We start from the raw sequence: 20,696 nt of genomic DNA on the forward strand, positions 1-20,696 counted from the left end.
TGTCCCTCCCTTCCCCTCCTCCTTCCCAGATCTCCCTCTATCTTCCTGTCTCCACCTATATCCTTCCTTTGTCCCGCCCCCCTGACATCAGTCTGAAGAAGGGTCTCAACCCGAAACGTCACCCATTCCTTCTCTCCTGAGATGCTGCCTGACCTGCTGAGTTACTCCAGCATTTTGTGAATAAATCGATTTGTACCAGCATCTGCAGTTATTTTCTTATACTCTTCCCTTCAGTTTGATATTTGTTGTTCTCAACCCCTTCATCAAAGGAGACCCACTATCCATTCCACCCAGACCACAGGTCCTTTTTTATCCCTTCAAACTTTGCCTCAGTCTTCCACGATGCAGCTCTATACGAACTTGGTTCGGCCGCGTTTGGAGTATTAGCTGCGGTTTTGGTCGCCCCATTACTGCAAGAGTGTGGAGGCTTTGGAAAGGGCACAGAGGAGATACACCAGAATTATGCCTTGATTACAGGGTATTAGCTACACAAAGTTGGGCTGACTTGGATTGTTTTCTCTTGAAGGTTGAAGCTGATAGAAGTATATAAAATTAAGAGGCTTAGATAGGATAGACAGTCAGAGCCCTTTTCCCAAGGTGGAAATGTCAAAAATTAGAGGGCAAAGCTTTAAGGTAAGAGGAGCAAAGTTTAAAGAGATAGAAACATAGAAACAGAGAAAATAGGTGCAGGAGGAGGCCATTCGGCCATTCGAGCCAGCACTGGCATGCATTGTGATCATGGCTGATCGTCCACAAACAGTAACCTGTACCCAACTTCTCCCCATACCCCTTGATTCCACTAGCCCCCAGAGCTCTATCTAACTCTCTCTTAAATTCATCCAGTGATTTGGCCTCCACTGCCCTCTGTGGTAGAGAATTCCACAAATTCACAACTCTCTGGATGAAAACGTTCCGTCTCACCTCAGTTTTAAATGGCCTCCCCTTTAGTCTAAGACTGTGGCCCCTGGTTCTGGACTCCCACAACATTGGGAACATTTTTCCTGCATCTAGCTTGTCCAGCCCTTTTATAATTTTATATGTCTCTATAAGATCCCCTCTCATCCTTCTAAACTCCAGTGAATACAAGCCTAGTCTTTTCAATCTTTCCTCATATGACAGTCCCGCCATCCCAGGGATCAATCTCGTGAACCTACGCTGCACTGCCTCAATAGCAAGGATGTCCTTCCTCAAATTAGGAGACCAAAACTGTGCACAATACTCCAGATGTGGTCTCACCAGGGCCCTGTACAACTGCAGAAGAACCTCTTTACTCCTATACTGAAATCCTCTCGTTATGAAGGCCAACATGCCATTAGCTTTCTTCACTGCCTGCGTGGGGCAAATCGTTTTTTAGACAAGAGTGGTGGACGTTGGAACTCACTGCCAGGGTATTGGTGGAGGCAGATACTAAAGTGGCATTTAAGAGGCTGTTCGGATAAACACATGGATATGCAGGGACAGAGAGTTATGATGGCGTGCAGGCAGGTTATTAGTTTTGTTTAGTTTAGAGATACAGAGCAAACACAGGCCCTTCGGCCACCGAGACCGCACCGACCAGCAATCCCCGCACACAAATGCTATCCTACACACACTAGAACCAATTTACAATTTTACCAAACCAATTAACCAACAAACCCCTACATCTTTGTGGGAGGAAACCGGATATCCCGGAGAAAACCCACACAGGTCACGGGGAGAACGCACAAACTCCGTACAGACAGCATCCGTGGTCAGGATAGAAACTGGGTCTCTGGTGCTGTGAGGCAACAACTTTACCACTGCGCCACCGTGCCGCCCCGGTAGAGATTAGTTTATCTTAGGATCATGTTACGGTAGCGCGGTAGCGCAGCGGTAGAGTTGCTGCTTTACAGCGAATGCAGCGCCGGAGACTCAGGTTCGATCCTGACTACGGGTGCTGCACTGTAAGGAGTTTGTACGTTCTCCCCGTGACCTGCGTGGGTTTTCTCCGAGATCTTCGGTTTCCTCCCACACTCCAAAGACGTACAGGTATGTAGGTTAATTGGCTGGGTAAATGTAAGAATTGTCCCTAGTGGGTGTAGGATAGTGTTAATGTACGGGGATCGCTGGGCGGCACGGACTTGGAGGGCCGAAAAGGCCTGTTTCCGGCTGTATATATATGATATGATATGATGATATGTTCAGCCGGGACATTGTGGGCTGAAGGGCCCGTTCCTGTGCTTTATACTCTACGAGTGCTGGTCTTCGTCAGGAGGACTGAACGACGGTTTGGACGGTGTGCTCCTATATTTACCACAGCATTCAGCAGCCAATACCTACAGACACAGCAACAGGTGTTTCAGACTCCAGTGAACCCTTGGCTGACTTTCATACAGTCACATAATCAGCAGTTAATAAACCCATTCAAGCTATTCCACAGAAGCCGATAAACCTGTCAGGCAGGAGATTTCTCAAGCACCGCATTCCATATGTGACATGTGTTGCATACTTTCCTTGCCTCGGAATGAAAGCGTCAAGTGAACAGAGTTCCTTGTGCAGCCTGTTGTGAGTTCTCATGGTGAAACTGGGCTAAACGTATCATTATCATTCCCACCACTACTTACCAACAGCGGTTGGCAGTTCTCATGAAACCGCTGATTGCGGCCCACCCAGTCAATCAGCCGCTTCTTCTTTACCTCAATATATAACTGATAAACAAGTGACGTACGGAGGTGCAGCGGTAGTTGCTGCCCCACAGCGCCAGAGACCCGGGTTCGGTCCGGACTACGTGCTGTCTGTACGGAGTTTGTACGTTCGCCGGGTGCTTCGGTTTCCTCCCACATCCCAAAGACGTGCAGGTTTGCAGATTAATTGGCTGCTGTAAATCGTTGCTAGTGTGTAGGATAGAACTAGTGTATGGGCGGTCGTTGGTCAGTGTGGACTCGGTAGGCCGAAGGGCCTGTTGTAAAGCTGCATTGTTCAACTAAACTAAACTAAACAAGGGTACCCAAAGAAAATGGAAGCGAGAAACACCATGATTATTTCTGAGTCACCTGCAGAAGCTTGCAAGAGGAATTTGTCTTTCATTCTTTGGAAACTCCAGAGAACCGGAAAGGGTTGGCAACAATCCCTGCCCTTCTGGGAATTTGTAGAGATGCCTGACTGATTGCCCAAAATTCCTGGGATTAGGCAGTGGTATCTTAGTGTCTTACAGCACGGAAACAGGCCTTTCGACCCAAATTGCCCATGCCAACCAAAATGTCTCATCTACACTAGTCCCACCTGACCGCGTTTGGCCCGTATCCCTCTAAATCTTTCCTGTCCATGTACTTGTCCAAATATCTTTTAAATGTTTAGTTTTAGTTTGGTTTAGAGATACAGCGCGGAAACAGGCCCTTCGGCCCACCGAATCCGCGCCGACCAGTGATCCCCGCATATTAACACTATCCCACACACGCTAGGGACAATTTTATACTTATACCGAGCCAATTAACCTACATACCTGTATGTCTTTGAAGTGGGGGAGGGAACCGAGAAAACCCACGCAGGTCACGGGGAGAACGTACAAACTCCGCACAGACAGCACCCGTAGTCGGGATCGAACCCGGGGCTCCGGCGCTGTAAGGCAGCAACTCTACTGCGGCGCCACCGTGCCACCATGTTGTTATATGTTTTGCCAAGATTAGTACTCCAGGTGCTGCCAAAGCTTGCAGTTTCACACTATTCCTATCTCATGAAACTCCTCATTTAAGTTTACACAAAAGAAAAGAAAAAGAAAAGGCAAACCTCCTTGTATCATAACAAATGTGTGCAATTGTTCCAGGCTGATTTACTAACCTAAATAGGGGAAGGAACCTGCTCATCTCACTGTCTAGCCTCGGTCTAATTCCAAAACCACAGTAATGTGGTCGTGTTAACGCCCCTCTGAAACTGCCTGGCGAGCTCTCTGTTTTACCATTCTCATAACGTTCAAGGGAAGACTAAAACCCAGCCTCAAACAAGGCCCAAAAGTTGCACCAAGCCTGATTAATCTTGCAAAGATCTCCTCCTAAATATCTGAGCATCGGTGGCCAAATTGGCAGTGTCCCACTCCTACAGAGTAAGATCTACCCAGAGGACATAGGTTTAAAGTGAAGGGGAAATGGATTTAATAGGAATCTGAGGGGGATCTTTTTCACAAAAAGGGTGGTGGGTGTATGGTACAAGCTGCCAGAGGAGGTAGTTGAGGCTGGGACTATCCCAACCTTCAAGAAGCAGGGTAGATGTCAACTAGTAGGGGTTGGCAGCAGTGTATCCACACTGACCACTTATGACCTCACGCTCCAGTTCTCTACCTCTGTTCCCCACTTCTCTACCTCACCCTTTATTTTCCAAATCGATCAATACACTATCTACTCTCAACGATCCATTAAAACATAGTCATAGAGTCATAGAGTGATATAGTGTGGAAACAGGCCCTTCGGCCCAACTTGCCACACCGGCCAACAATGTCCCAGCTACACTAGACCCACTTGCCTGCTCTTGGTCCATATCCCTCCAAACCTGACCTATCCATGTACCTGTCTAACTGTTTCTTAAACGATGGGATAGTTCCAGCCTCAACTACCTCCTCTGGCAGCTTGTTCCATACACCCACCACCCTTTGTGTGAAAAAGTTACCTCTCAGATTCCTATTCAATCTTTTCCCCTTCAAATTGAACCTATGTCCTCTGTTCCTTGATTTCCTTACTCTGAGCAAGAGACTCTGTGCATTTACCCGATCTATACCTCTCATGATTTTAGACAATAGACAATAGGTGCAGCAGTAGGCCATTCGGCCCTTCGCACCAGCACCGCCATTCACTATGATTATGGCTGATTATCTACAATCAGTACCCCTTTCCTGCCTTTCCCCCATATCCCTTCACTCCGCTATCTTTAAGAGCTCTATCTAACTATCTCTTGAAAGCATCCAGAGAATTGGCATCCACTGCCTTCTGAGGCAGAGAGTTCCACAGGTTCACAACTCTCTGAATGAAAAAGTTCTTCCTCATCTCAGTTCTAAATGGCCTACCCCTTATTCTTAAACTGTGGCCCCTGGTTCTGGACTCCCCCAACATCGGGAACATGTTTCCTGCCTCTAGCGTGTCTAATCTCTTAATGATCGTATATGTTTCAATAAGATCCCCTCTCATCCTTCTAAATTCCAGTGTATACAAGCCCAGTCGCTCCAGTCTTTCAACATATGACAGTCCCGTCATCCCGGGAATGAACCTAGTAAACCTATGCTGCACTCCCTCAATAGCACGAATGTCCTTCCTCAAATTTGGAGACCAAAACTGCACACAGTACTCCAGGTGTGGTCTCACTAGGGCCCTGTACAACTGCAGAAGGACCTCTTTGCTCCTATACTCTACCCCTCTTGTTATGAAGGCCAACATGCTATTAGCTTTCTTCACTGCCTGCTGTACCTGCATGCTTGCTTTCAGTGACTGATGAACAAGGACACCCAGATCTCGTTGTACTTCCCCTTTTCCTAACTTGACACCATTCAGATAATATTCTGCCTTCCTGTTCTTGCCACCAAAGTGGATAACCTCATATTTATTCACATTAAACTGCATCTGCCAGGCATCTGCCCACTCACACAACCTGCCCAAGTCACCCTGCAACCTCATAGCATCCTCCTCACAGTTCACACTGCCACCCAGCTTTGTGTCATCTGCAAATTTTGCTGTTATTTTTAATCCCTTCATCTAAGTCATTAAAGAAGGGTCTTGAACCGAAACGTCACCCATTCCTTCTCTCCTGAGATGCTGCCTGACCCGCTGAGTTACTCCATCTTTTTGTGATACCTTCGAAAAGTCATTAATGTATATTGTAAATAGCAGCGATCCAAGCACCGAGTCTTGCGGTACCCCACTAGTCCCTGCCTGCCATTCTGAAAGGGACCCGTTCATCCCTATTCTTTCCTGTCTGCCAACCAATTTTCTATCCATGTCAGTACCCTAGCCCCAATACACTTCTATAAGATCACCCCTCATCCTCCTGCGGTCCAAGGAATAGAGACCCAGCCGAATCAACCTCTCCCTATAGCTCACACCCTCCCGTCCAGGCAACTTTCCATTTACACCTGTGACCATGACCTTGTCTTTCTTCTGCTCGATTCCAATGGCCCGATGTGCTGGGAGAGCATTAACAAAGATATCATATCGTTGTTACTGCCATATTCTACCAGTTACTTATAGTCCGCTTGTGCCAATCTGGTGCTAAACAAAATAAACGGGCCCCTGACCATGTGACAGCTTCAGAAAGAATGATTTATAGATTCAGGTACGCCCCAATTTAGGTACAATAGTTCGGATTCTATTGTGACTTCAGTGATTGATGACCTTAGGGCTTTTCATTACTTTCCCTCTTTCGGTTTATTTTATCACCTGTACATTAACGTTGGGGCTGACAAGGTGTGAATACACCATAATTAAGCTTTGCAGAGGCATACGAGCCCGCGAATGGAAAATAAATATTTGCCATCAAGCAACTGTGATTGCACTATCCCAGGTAGACCGTGAGTACACTGGACTCCGACTGGATATCCCTGTTCTGTGGAACAATACACAACTATTAGCCGAACAAAAAACAGAACCAGACAAAGATCAACTGCAACGTTATCTCATCACGTTGTTCTGACTGAGAGATCAGGAGCTAAATATGTCTCAGAATACATACGACTCAAACTTATGCTGCAACAAAATCAGCCAGCTTTCCGTGATTTAAAAATTGATAAAAATGACTTGTGTTTTATAAGCACACGATTCAGCAGCAAACTTCATTCTGAATGATTTAAAGCAGAATATTTCTGACTACCTACACAATGGTTGGTGGGTGCCTGGAATGCCCTGCCAGGGTGGTGGTACAGGAAGATATGATAGTTATATTGAAACACATCCTATCTAAAATCGATTTAAGATTCAAGAAGATTTTAGATAGGATGTGTTTCAATATAACTCAGTCTTTAATGACCTCCCTTGTATTTTTTTTTATTTTTAGATTTTGAGATACAGCGCAGAAACAGGCCCTTCGGCCCACTGGGTCTGCGCCGCCCAGCGATGCCCGCATATGAACACTATCCTATACCCACTACGGACAATTTTTACATTTACCAAGCCAATTAACCTACGTACCTGTACGTCTTTGGAGTGTGGGAGGAAACCGAAGATCTCGGAGAAAACCAACGCAGGTCAAGGGGAGAACGTACAAACTCCGTACAGACAGTGCCCGTAGTCAGGATCGAACCTGAGTCTCTGGCGCTGCATTCGCTGTACGGCAGCAACTCTACCGCTGCGCCACCGTGCCGCCGAAGGGCCTGTTTCAAATGTTGGTTGTAGTTATAGAAACATAGAAACATAGAAAATAGGTGCAGGAGTAGGCCATTCGGCCCTTCGAGCCTGCACCGCCATTCAATATGATCATGGCTGATCATCCAACTCAGTATCCCGTACCTGCCTTCTCTCCATACCCCCTGATCCCTTTAGCCACAAGGGCCACATCTAACTCCCTCTTACATATAGCCAATGAACTGGCCTCAACTACCTTCTGTGGCAGAGAATTCCACAGATTCACCACCATCTGTGTGGAAAAAAACTTTCTCATCTCGGTCCTAAAAGACTTCCCCCTTATCCTTACCATGGAGCTCCGGGTTCAATGCTGACTATCCGGATAGAACCAGTATGTTCTCTGCGTGACAGCATGGGTTTTCCCCAGGTGCTCCGGTTTCCTCCCACATTCCAAAGACTACAGGTTTGTCGGTTTGTAGGTCGGCTTCGGTAAAATGGTAAATTGTCCCTAATGCGTAGGATAGTGTTAGTGTGCGGGGTGATTGCTGGTCGGCGCGGACTCGGTGGGCCGAAGGACCTGTTTCTGCAATGTATCTCTACAGTAATCTACCCTATTTACATCGCTCAGACTTTTGTCGACCTGTATCAGATTCCCCCTCGGCTTCTCTATTTCAAGGAAAACAAACCCATGGTCTCTCCATCATTCCAAGCAGCATCCTGGTGAATCTCCTCTGTACTCTCTCTCTAACGCAAACATGTCCTTCCAGTAGTGTTGTGGGCTAACTAATATTTTATGCAGCTGTATCTGTCACTAATCTCCCGCTATTTATACCTAAGAGCGGCAGAGTGGTGCCTTACAGCGCCAGAGAGCCGGGTTCGATCCTGACTACGGATGCTGTCTGCATGGAGTTAGCATGTTCTCCGCTTGCGTTTCCTCCCACATTGAGGTTATCCACTTTGGTGGTAAGAATAGGAAGGCAGAGTATTATCTGAATGGTGTCAAGTTAGGAACAGGGGACGTACAACGAGATCTGGGTGTCCTAGTGCATCAGTCACTGAAAGGAGGCATGCAGGTACAGCAGGCAGTGAAGAAAGCCAATGGAATGTTGGCCTTCATAACAAGAGGAGTTGAGTATAGGAGCAAAGAGGTCCTTCTGCAGTTGTACCGGGCCCTAGTGAGACCGCACCTGGAGTACTGTGTGCAGTTTTGGTCTCCAAATTTGAGGAAGGATATTCTTGCTATTGAGGGCGTGCAGCGTAGGTTTACTAGGTTAATTCCCGGAATGGCGGGACTGTCAAATGTTGAAAGACTGGAGCGACTAGGCTTGTATACACTGGAATTTAGAAGGATGAGAGGAGATCTTATCGAAACGTACAAGATTATTAAGGGGTTGGATATGTTAGAGACAGGAAACATGTTCCCAATGTTGGGGGAGTCCAGAACAAGGAGCCACAGTTTAAAAATAAGGGGTAGGCCATTTAGAACGGAGATGAGGAAAAATCCTTTTCAGTCAGAGAGTTGTAAATCTGTGGGATTCTCTGCCTCAGAAGGCAGTGGAGGCCAGTTCTCTGAATGCATTCAAGAGAGAGCTAGATAGAGCTCTTAAGGATAGCGGAGTCAGGGGGGATGGGGAGAAGGCAGGAACGGGGTACTGATTGAGAATGATCAGCCATGATCACATTGAATGGTGGTGCTGGCTCGAAGGGCCGAATGGCCTCCTCCTGCACCTATTGTCTATTGTCTATTGTCACTCTCTCTCTAACGCAAACATGTCCTTCCAGTAGTGTTGTGGGCTAACTTAATATTTTATGCAGCTGCATGTCACTAATCTCCCGCTATTTATACCTAAGAGCGTCAGAGTGGTGCAGTGGTAAAGTTGCTGCCTTACAGTGCTAGAGAGCCGGGTTCGATCCTGACTACGGATGCTGTCTGCACGGAGTTTGCATGTTCTCCCCATGGGTTTCCTCCCACATGCCAAATACGTCCAGGTTTGTAGATTAATTGCCTTTGGTAAATTGTCGCTCGAGTGTAGGATAGAACTAGTGTACGGGGTGAGTGTTGGTCGGCGTGGACTCGGTGGGCTGAAGGCCTGGTTTCCATGCTGTATCCCGAAACTAAACTGCACCAAACCTCCTTAAAACAGATCAGCTACGAGGAACAAGCCCTCCCCACTCTCTCCCAGTTGGCACGGTGATGCAGCGGTAGAGTTGCTGCCTTACAGTGCCCAGGTCCCAGGTTCGATCCTGACTCCGGGTACTCATCTGTACGGAGATTGTACGTTCTCCCCGTGACCTGCGAGGGTTTTCCCCGAGATCCCCGGTTTCCTCCCACACTCCAAAGACGTACAGGTTTGTAGGTTAATAGGTTTGGTATAAATGTAGAATTGTCCCTAGTGTGTGCAGGATAGTGATAATGTGCCGAGATCGCTGGCCGGTGTGGACTCGGTGGGCCGAAGGGCCTGTTTCCACGCTGCATCGCCAAACCAAGACCCCACCTACCACAAACATTCCCTTCAGCCCTCCCTCCCTCTCCCCACAACTGAAAACACACTGGTTTTCGAACCGCCCAGATCTGATGAAAGTTCACCAACCAGATGCACCTGGCAGATGCAGTTTAATGTAGATAAGTGTGAGGTTATTCACTTTGGAAGTAAGAATAGAAAGGCAGATTATTATCTGAATGGTGTCAAGTTAGGAGGAGGGGGAGTTCAACGAGATCTGGGTGTCCTAGTGCATCAGTCAATGAAAGGAAGCATGCAGGTACAGCAGGCAGTGAAGAAAGCCAATGGAATGTTGGCCTTCGTAACAAGAGGAGTTGAGTATAGGAGCAAAGAGGTCCTTCTACAGTTGTACCGGGCCCTGGTGAGACCGCACCTGGCGTACTGTGTGCAGTTTTGGTCTCCAAATTTGAGGAAGGATATTCTTGCTATGGAGGGCGTGCAGCGTAGGTTCACTAGGTTAATTCCCGGAATGGCGGGACTGTCGTATGTTGAAAGGCTGGAGCGATTGGGCTTGTATACACTGGAATTTAGAAGGATGAGGGGGGATCTTATTGAAACATATAAGATAATTAGGGGATTGGACACATTAGAGGCAGGAAACATGTTCCCAATGTTGGGGGAGTCCAGAACAAGTGGCCACAGTTTAAGAATAAGGGGTAGGCCATTTAGAACGGAGATGAGGAAGAACTTTTTCAGTCAGAGAGTGGTGAAGGTGTGGAATTCTCTGCCTCAGAAGGCAGTGGAGGCCAGTTCGTTGGATGCTTTCAAGAGAGAGCTGGATAGAGCTCTTAAGGATAGCGGAGTGAGGGGGTATGGGGAGAAGGCAGGAACGAGGTACTGATTGAGAATGATCAGCCATGATCGCATTGAATGGCGGTGCTGGCTCGAAGGGCTGAATGGCCTACTCCTGCACCTATTGTCTATTGTCTATTGTCTATTATAGAACCTTGCTCCACAAATGCGACTTGTCTCTCTCAGTTTCTGTTTTTATCTCAGGTTTCCAACATCTGTAACTTAGACCTTAATGCCTCTGCCTTTTTGTATTTATTCAATGCATGGGGTGTGGCACCTGGTGTTTACAGTAAAAATGGAGCTTAACTTGAACAAAGTCTCAATGCAGGCAAGAACATGTTATATAAATAAGAGATACAAAACAATGATATCAAAGTTGTAGGTTTCAGGACCGATCTGTTAACACGTGGCTTCCAGCTGCATCTAACACCATCAGATGTCCAGTCTGTAAAATCTACTGGACAATCATCCATCTACAGGGTCAGACAGGGATGAGATGGCAATCCTCGCCTTCTATTGCAACTATGACTTCAAACATTGCACGCTAAGAGCAGCAGTAAGCTCTCATTTCAGAATTATTCCCCACACTGTAGAGCTGCTGCCTTACAGCGCCAGAGTCCCGCGTTCGATCCTGACTAATGGTGCTTGTCTCTACAGTACGTTCTCCCCGTGACCTCCCTGGGCTTTCCTCGAGATCTTCAGTTTCCTCCCACACTCCAAAGACGTAGAGATTTGCAGTTTAATTAGCTTCGATAAATTGTCCCTAGTATGTAGGATAGGGCTAGTGATCGCTGGTCGGCACGGACTCGGTGGGCCACAGGACCTGTTTCCACACTGTATCACTAAAGAACAAAGACCAAAATCGGATTGGGGGGAAAACAAAATCACTGCAAGCAAAGTGAAAGGCTGGGAATGAAAAAAAGGTTGTTGCAATGTTTGCTCTATGAGGGCGGGTTGACAAAGTCTGAAAACATTTCATTCAGAACACCACAGTCAGCACCAAATGTTTTTGGAGTAAGCCACATACCCACCCGCACCATTGCTACAATTGCCAGTTGCTTGGTAAACAACAGGTCGCTGCAATTTACCAGTTGCCCCTTCAATGCAACCCGCCTCGCTCAGCCCAGCTCCTGCACAAACCCTCATCCATGTCTCCCGCCTCCAGGCAAGAATCGCAAAACTCTGTCCTGCCTGCCGTGCTTTCCCATTTCACAGAGATCCATACATTTGAACAGGACACTGTTCTATCTATATACTAAAACTCTCGTTTGTTATCTTGTTTGTGACTGAACGTCAGCCAAAACGGTACACGATAGCGCGACAATTTTAGGCCCACCATTGTCACCTTAGTGATAATGCAAGTACTTTTATTGAAATCGGTGTTATATTTTTAAAGTTGTTCACATTTTTAAGTTTAAAAGGAGGGGAGGGAGAGGGGAGGAGGGAGGGAGGGGGGAGAAGGGAGAGGGGGGTTGAGGAGAGAGGGGAAGGGGGGAGGACAGGGTGCTGCACCAATGCAGGAGAGGTTTGGGCCCAACGGGTCCACTTGGTCTAGTCTTTGCACTAAAGATAGATGATGCAAGTGGGGCGGCACGGTGGTGCAGCAGTAGAGCTGCTGCCTTACAGCGCCAGGGTCCCAGGTTCGATCCTGTCTACGGGTGTTGTCTGTACAGAGTTTGTACGTTCTCCCCGTGACCACGTGGGTTTTCTCTGGATGCTCCGGTTTCCTCCCATTCTCCAAAGGCATACATGTTTGTAGGCTAATAGGCTTTAAGTTGCTCCTAGCATGTACGATAGTGTTAGTGTTTGACAATATACAAGAGACAATAGGTGCAGGAGTGGTCCATTCGACCCTTCGAGGCAGCACCGCTATTCACTGTGATCATGGCTTATCATCCACCAATCAGTACCCCGTTCCTGCCTTCTCCCCATATCCCTTGACTCCGCTATCTTTAAGAGCTCTATCTAACTCTCTCTTGAAAGCATCCAGAGAATTAGCCTTCTGAGGCAGAGAATTCTGCGCAACTCTCTGAGTGAAAAGGTTTTTCCTCATCTCCGTTCTAAATCCCTTATTCGACCCCTTATTCTTAAACTGTGGCCCCTGGTTCGGGACTCCCCCAACATCGGGAACATGTTTCCTGCCTCTAGCGTGTCCAACCCCTTAATAATCTTATACGTTTCAATAAGATCCCCTCTCATCCTTCTAAATTCCAGTGTACACGAGCTCTATTCTTTCAACATATGACAGTCCCACCATTCTGGGAATTAACCTCGTGACCCTACGCTGCACTCCCTCAATAGCAAGAATGTCCTCGCTCAAATTTGGAGACCAAAACTGCACACAATACTCCAGGGTGATCGCTAGTCAGCACGCTCAGTGGGCCGAAGGGCCTGTTTTCATGCCGTATCTCTGTGCACCCTTTATCCCTGCACTGTGGACAACTTGATTGCATTCATGTACAGTTTTTGAAGGGCTAGCATGCAAACAAAAGCAACTGTATCACTGGTCGGCACGGTCTCAGTGGGCTAAAGGGCCTGTTTCCACGCTCTCTCTCCAAACTAAACATCCTGGTCTATGAGGAATGAACAGGAGACTTTCTTCTTGAAGCAGGTGAGGAATGACCGGGAACAGGTGATAAATTTGATAGATCGACTAATGTCCCGTGAAAAAAAAGTGAACAGACGGTTGAAGGTGCTGGGAAGAAAAAACTAACACAAAGAAAGCAGCAAAATGTAGGCAGAATGAACTGCAAATGGTGGAATCTTGCGTAGAACACAAAGCGCTGGAGTACCTCAGTGGGTCAACCAGCATCTACCATTCCTTGTGTCTATCCATGTTCTCCAGAGATGCTGCCTGACCCGCTGAGTTATTCCAGCGCTTTGCGTCGAGTTTTGTAAACTGGCGTCTGCAGTTCCTTGTGTCTATGTAATAATGCAGTAAGGTCCTATTAGTAGGAGAGAAACACAGCAAGTTGCTTATTGGAATATTTTCTTGGAATGGTCAGCCACTGAAACAAATTCGAGTGATTGATGTGGGTTACACACTTTGCATGGCTAACACAGGAAAGAAGGGTCGGTTCTGGGTTTAAACTCCCATCAATACCTTCACTGCTTTAGTTTAGTTCTGTTTTGTTCATTGCCATGTGTACCGAGGTACAGTGAAAAGCTTTTGCTTTGTGCTAATCAGACAGCAGAAAGACAACACATATGATTGCTATCAAGCCATCTACAGATACATGATAAGGGCGTAGTTAAAGTAAGAAAAGCTGCTGTTGGAGTAGAGATTTAAAAGAATGGAGTGATTGTAATGCGTGATTACAGATGCACTTCTGTGACCAGCACACAACGAGTCACCTGGCTTGGGCGCCATCTTGGATTTACAAGCTTTCTTAAAACACACAATGCTGGATTAACTCAGTGGGTCAGGCAGCATCTCTCTCAAGAACATGGATAGGCGACTTCAGACCATAAATCTGAAGACAGGTCTCAATCCAAAACCACACTTATCCATGTCTTCCAGGGATGCGGTCTGACCTGCTGAGTTCTCCAACACTTTGTGTTTTTTACCGAAGATAGGCACAAAAAAAGCTGGAGTAACTCAGCGGGTCAGGCAGCAACCCTGGGGAAAAGGAACAGGTGACGTTTCGGGTCGAGACCCTTCTTCAGACTGCAGAAGGGTCTGAAGAAAGGACTCGACCCGAAACGTCACCCATTCCTTCTCTCCAGAGATGCTGCCTGACCTGCTGAGTGACTCCAGCTCTTTGTGTCTATCTTTGGTTTAAACTCGGTTCCTTCGTACACACTTTGTGCCTTTTCGTGCATTATTACCTGTTCCAGTTTGCCAGAGATGGGAAGTATCTTCGGAGGGTTACTTGGCTCCCTGTACTGCGGGGGCAAGTTCTTCTCATTGTTGTTTTTCACGTCAGTTTTCGTTCTGTCTCCCAGGCGACGGTCCCCGTTGATGTACAAAGAACCCTGTGGGTTGAAGCACTTCTCGTCGGCCGAGAAGCGTTTGGAGAATTCCCGGGAGGTGTAACCATTCCTCGGCCCGTCCTGCTGGCGCCCAGCGGTCTGGACCAGGCCCGAGCGGTTGATGGTGTTCATGCTCTTCATGGCAAACTCCTGCTCGTTGGCGACGCCGCTGCCCACGCTTCCCATCGTGCCCTGGGGGTAGCCAGGGTCGGCAGGCCTGGGGCCAAAGACCGGGAACGTCTCACAGCCGCGGTAACCCGCCTCACTGCTCGCCGACAGCATCTGAAGCTTCGCCATGTTGCCCCAGCGACAACGCAGCAACCTCAGCCGGCGACCCTGAAAGGCGGAAGAGAATTGGATGAGTGCCCCTCGCTCACACCATACAGCCCCGATGCCAGAAACTCCCTCCCCCGCCCACTCACACCGGCAACTGCACAGGAAAGTGGAAGAGCATCGGCATAATGGCGCAGCGGTAGAGTTGCTGCCTTACAGCGCCAGAGACCTGCGTTCAATCCTTCATAAGACATTGGAGCAAAATTAGACCATTCGGTCCATCAAGTCTACTCCGCCATTCAACCATGGCTGATCTGCCTCTCCCTCCTAACCCCACTCTCCTGCCGTCTCCCCTGAAACCCGTACTAATCAAGAATCTATCAATCTCCACCTTAAAAATATCCATTGACCTGGCCTCCACACCTCTCTTAGCAATGACTTCCACAGATTCACCACCCTATGACTAAAGGAATTATGGGAATAGCGCACCCGGTGGTGCAGTACCGGGGATATATTACCCATGAGGCTGTAGCCAAGCTGATCCTGAATTTAAATGGCTGAACCCAAGACTCGAGTGTAAAGCCTCTGTTAATTAGTTGTGTATCTTAAGGATAGCGGAGTGAGGGGGTATGGGGAGAAGGCAGGAACGGGGTACTGATTGAGAGTGATCAGCCATGATCGCATTGAATGGCGGTGCTGGCTCGAAGGGCTGAATGGCCTACTCCTGCACCTATTGTCTATTGTCTATTGTAGCAGGTTACAGAAAGGAAACACACTAACAAAACACTCATCATCTTTCTAAAGATCCGTCCTTTTATTCTGAGGCTCTGGCCTCCTCTGGTCCTAGACTCTCCCACTAGTAGAAACATCCTCTCCACATCCACTCTTCCCTGACCACAGGTGCTGTCTGTACGGAGTTTGTACCTTCTTCCTGAGACACTGTGGGGTTTCTCGGGGGAGGGGGTTCCTGTTTCCTCCCACACTCCAAAGGCGTGCACGTTTGTAGGTTAATTGGCTTTGGTACAAAATTGCAAATTGACCCAAGTGTGCAGGATAATGCTAGTGTACAGGGTGATCACTGGTCGGCCCAGACTCGATGGGGCTGTTTCCGCGCTGCACATGCAATGTTTAAAGTCCTCAGTATCAGAACTGGTGAAAGATGGTCCTTTCAAATGCCTTGGCTGGTTGTAAAACCTTGGCCTGCCAATTCAAGGTGGTAGAGTGGCTGTAATTGGTCCATCAATCCAGGAGCCTGGATCGATGTCTACAAAACCGTGAGAGGCACAGGTAAGGCGAATGGTTATAGTCTTTATCTCAGGCTAGAGGATTCCAGGACTAAGAGGGCATAAAATGGGAGGGGGAAGATTGACAAGAAACCTGAATGGCAATTCCTTCACCCAGAGTGTGGTGCATATATGGAACGAACTGCCAGAGGAAGATAGAGGCAGGTACAATGGCTATGTTTAAAGAAATATTTTGACAGATATACAGGTGGGAAAGGTTTTTGGGATTTTAGATTTTTTTTTAGATTTAGATTTAGAGTTACAGCGCGGAAACAGGCCCTTCGGCCCACCGAGTCCGTGCCGCCCAGCGATCCCCGCACATTAACACTATCCTACACATACTAGGGATAATTTTTACATTTACCCAGTCAATTAACCTACATACCTGTACGTCTTTGGAGTGTGGGAGGAAACCGAAAATCTCGGAGAAAACCCACGCAGGTCACAGGGAGAACGTACAAACTCCGTACAGACAGCGCCCGTAGTCAGGATCAAACCTGAGTCTCCGGCGCTGCATTCGCTGTAAGGCAGCAACTCTACCGCTGCGCCACCGTGCCACCCATGGTACATGGACAGGCCAGGATATGAGCCAAATACAGGTAAATGGGACTAGCTATGAGACCTGGCCAGCAGGGCGAGTTGGGCAGAAGGGCCCGTTTCCCCGAGTAGGAAGGAATTGCAGAAGCTGGTTTATACCAAAGACAGACAAAAAGTGCTGGCATAACTCAGCGGGTCAGGCAGCATCACTGGAGAAAAGAAGATGGGTGACGTTTTGGATCGGAACCTTTCTTCAGACTGAAAGTAGAGAGGGGGGGGGGGGGGGGGGGCACTGGAGGTAGGAAAAAGGACGACCTTTAGTCCCCCCCTCCCGCTCTCCCTCTCCACCTTCAGTCTGAAGAAAGTGTCCGACCCGAAACGTTAGCCATCTTGGTCTCCAGAGGTGCTACCTGACCCTCTGAGGTACTCCGGGCATGTTTCTACCCTTGTAACTCTATGATCTGTAGATATGTTCAAATGCCACTATGGAAATGGTGGCTTTTATAGAGTCATAGAGTCAAACAGCATGTAAACAGGCCCTTCGGCCCAACTTGCCCACACCGGTCAACATGTCCCAACTACCTGCCTGCGTTTGGCCCATGTCCCTCAAAACCTGGCCTGTCCATGTACCTGTCAAATTGTTTCTTAAACATTGGGATAGTCCCTGCCTCAACTACCTCCTCTGGCAGCCTGTTCCCTACACTCACCACCCTTTGTGTGAAAAAGTTACTCCTCAGATTCCCAGTCAATCTTTTCCCCTTCATCTTAAACCTTTGTCCTCTCGTCCTCGATTCACCTATTCTGTGCAAACAACTCTGTGCATGAAGTAATTTGGAACAGACAGCGAATTATGGTGAAAGAAAGTGCTGGAGTAATTCAGCAGGTCCGGCAGCATCTCTGGAGAACAAGGAATGGTGACGTTTCAGGTTGGGGCCCTTCTTCAGACCCAATTATGGCAATGGTGACAGTGATCAGATTGTTTTAAAAGTTGATCTGGTTCATGAAAGTAAATTCAAGGAGGAAACATGCTATACTTAACCAATCCATCCTACGTACAACTTGAGGCTGTCTTGTAACTGAAAGGTCTAGGAAGCTCATCAACACAATTCAAGATGGATATAAATGATGTAGAAACAAGGAACCACAGATGCTGGTTTACAAAGGATGGCACAAAGTGTTGGAATAACTCAGTGGCATCAGGCAGCATCTCTGGAGTGCATGGATCGGTGATGTTTGGGGTTGGGTCCTGTCTTCAGACTGGTTCCATCTCATGATGGAATATGTAAAGGATAAGGCACTGGAGAACGGATCATTTGTGCAGCCAGCTCTCTCCCACACTGGTCGGCCATGTTGGAAAATGTGGACAGCAAAACCGACATGGAAGATAGACACAAAAAGCTGGAGTAACTCAGCGGTGCAGGCAGCATCTCTGGAGAGAAGGAATGTGTGATGTTTCGGGTCAAGACACTTCTTCAGACCTGACCCGAAACATCACCCATTCCTTCTCTCCAGAGATGCTGCCTGTCCCGCTGAGTTACTCCAGCATTTTGTGTCTATCTTCGGTTTAAACCAGCATCTGCAGTTCATTCCTGTACATTTAGAGAGGTATATGGGTGGGATAGGTTTAGAGGGATATGGGCCAAATGCTGGCAGGTGGGACATGTTGGTCGGGCTGGGCAAGTTGGGTCGAAGGGCCTGTTTCCACGCTGTATGATTCTATAATCAACCCAGGCACTGGATCAATCCTGTCTTGTTTCGCATTGGCTAAAGTCACCAGCTTTACATCAGTACAAATGGGGCAAGGGAAGGAAAGGAAGACAGGGAGATAAAAGAGACTGTGAGAAAAAGAGAGAATACAAAGCAATGGAGGTAAAGAGAGAGCAGGAGAGGGGAAAAGAGCAGAGAAATAGAGGTATAGGAAGGATAAATAATAAGAACATTTTCCCTCTGGATTGGTATCTAAGACCAGAGGGATGGGTTTAAGGAGCAAGAAATTTAGGGGGATGCGGGTTAAGAATGTTTTCACCCAGAGGGTGATTGCAATCTGGAATGTGCTGCTGAGATGGGGACGGAGGCAGGTATTCCCACAACATTTAAGAAGCATTTGGACCATCACTTGAATCACCAAGTGATAGCAAGCATTGGACAAGTGCTGGTAAATGTAATTAGAATGGATCGGCACTTGATGGTCGGCATGGACATGGCGGCCTGAAGGGCCTGCTTCTGCACTGGAGGATTATGGTTGTAAAGTGACCAGATATTGATTCGGTCAGAGAGAGAGTGATAGGAAGTGCTATGATGTACAAGTTAACTCGAGGTCTCCAAGTATTACACGTTATTATTAGGAAGTTGAATCAAACCTCATGTAGCATTGATGTGCCGACTGTGAGCAGTTTGACTGTTTGGGAAATGGATGGCGGGATGCGGCACGAGACCCGGGTTCGATCCCGACTACGGGTGCTGCCTGTATGGAGTGTGTACGCTCTCTCCATGACCTGCGTGGGTTTGCTCCAGGATCTCCGGTCTCCTCCCACAATCCAAAGGCATACAGGTTTGTAGGCTAATTAGCTTGGTGAAATTGCACATTTTTCCTAGTGTGTTTAGGAAAGTGTTTGCGTGCGGGGATCGCTGGTCGGTGCGGACTCGGTAGGCAGAAGGGCCTGTTTCCATGCTGGTAGACACAAAATGCTGGAGTAACTCAGTGGGTCAGGCAGCATCTCGGGAAAGAAGCGAATGGATGACGTTTCGGGTCGAGACCCTTCTTCAGACTGAAGAAGGGTCTCAGCCCGAAATGTCACCCATTCCTTCTCTCCCAAGATGCTGCCTGACCCGCTGAGTTACTCCAGCATTTTGTGTCTACCTTCGATTTAAACCAGCATCTGCAGTTTTTTTCCTACTGTTTCCACGTTGTATCTCCAAAACTGAAAAACATCTATTGACTGGGATTCCCCTGCAATTTTCCCTACAGGTTCCCCATAGTTCATGTTGCAAAGCCCCACCTTGAACACGCCAATTAACCACAAGGGTTGAATCCATAATTCTGCAGCTGGTGAATGATTAGTCATAATACTGATTCCCTGAAGGGCTGGATTAATGAATCTGAGACAAATAAATCTTAAATAATGGACAAATATACGCCAAGCGGGAAGTATGTGGAAAGGAAATAGGACAGTGCACGTAATCCATACGTACATGTGGTTAGACACACGGGAATGCCCACACGCAAACCCACACGCTAACGCAGAAGCATTGATTTCAAGAGGGCTTGTATACAAAAACAGGGATGTAATGTTGAGGCTCTACAAGGCACAGGTTCGAAGGACCGGATGGGCTACTCGGGCACCTATTTTTCTGTGGTCAGGCCGCATTTGGAATCTTGTGAGCAATATTAGGCACCATATCTGAGGAAGGACGTGCTGGCTCTGGAGAGGGTCCAGAGGAGGTTTACAAGAATGATCCCAGGAATTAGTAGGTTAACATGTGATGAGCGTTTGTCGGCACTGGGCCTGTACGCGCTGGAGTTTAGAAGAATGAGGGGGGACCTCATTGAAACGTACAGAATAGTGAAAGGCTTGGATAGAGTGGATGTGGAGAGGATGCACCAATGGGAGAGTCTAAGACTAGAGGCCATGGCCTCAGAATTAAAGGACGTTCTTTTGGGAAGGAGATGAGGAGAAATTTCTTTAGTCAGAGGGTGGTGAATCTGTGGAATTCTTTGCCACAGACGGCTGCAGAGGTCAAGTCAATGGATATTTTTAAGGCAGATGTAGATAAATTCTTGATCAGTACAGGTGTCAGAGGTTCTGGGGAGAAGGCAGGAGAATGTGGTTAGGAGGGAGGGATAGATCAGCCATGATTGAATGGTGGAGTAGACTTGATGGGCTGAATGGCCTAATTCTACTCCTATTACTTATCATACACAGACAGACCCACATGCACACAGACCCGCACGCACACAGACAGACCCCCACACAGACAGACTCACACACACAGGCCAAGGCAACAGGCCCTTCAGCCTAACTTGCCCGCGCCCACTAACAGGCCCCATCTATACTTGTCCCCAC

The 20,696-nt window shown here is 47.7% G+C and overlaps 1 protein-coding gene across 1 annotated transcript in view; it reads right to left on the reverse strand.

Annotated features, from left to right (window-relative positions):
• lzts3a (leucine zipper, putative tumor suppressor family member 3a) overlaps nucleotides 1–20,696 on the reverse strand; it is a 71,630-nt gene that overhangs the window by 23,188 nt on the left and 27,746 nt on the right. Inside the window, 1 exon segment of the mRNA XM_078408938.1 lies at nucleotides 14,396–14,875. Coding sequence (XP_078265064.1) covers nucleotides 14,396–14,836 — 441 coding nt within the window. The 5' untranslated portion in view covers nucleotides 14,837–14,875.

Source organism: Rhinoraja longicauda, chromosome 1 (genome assembly GCF_053455715.1).
Source record: "Rhinoraja longicauda isolate Sanriku21f chromosome 1, sRhiLon1.1, whole genome shotgun sequence".
NCBI lineage: Eukaryota > Metazoa > Chordata > Chondrichthyes > Rajiformes > Arhynchobatidae > Rhinoraja > Rhinoraja longicauda.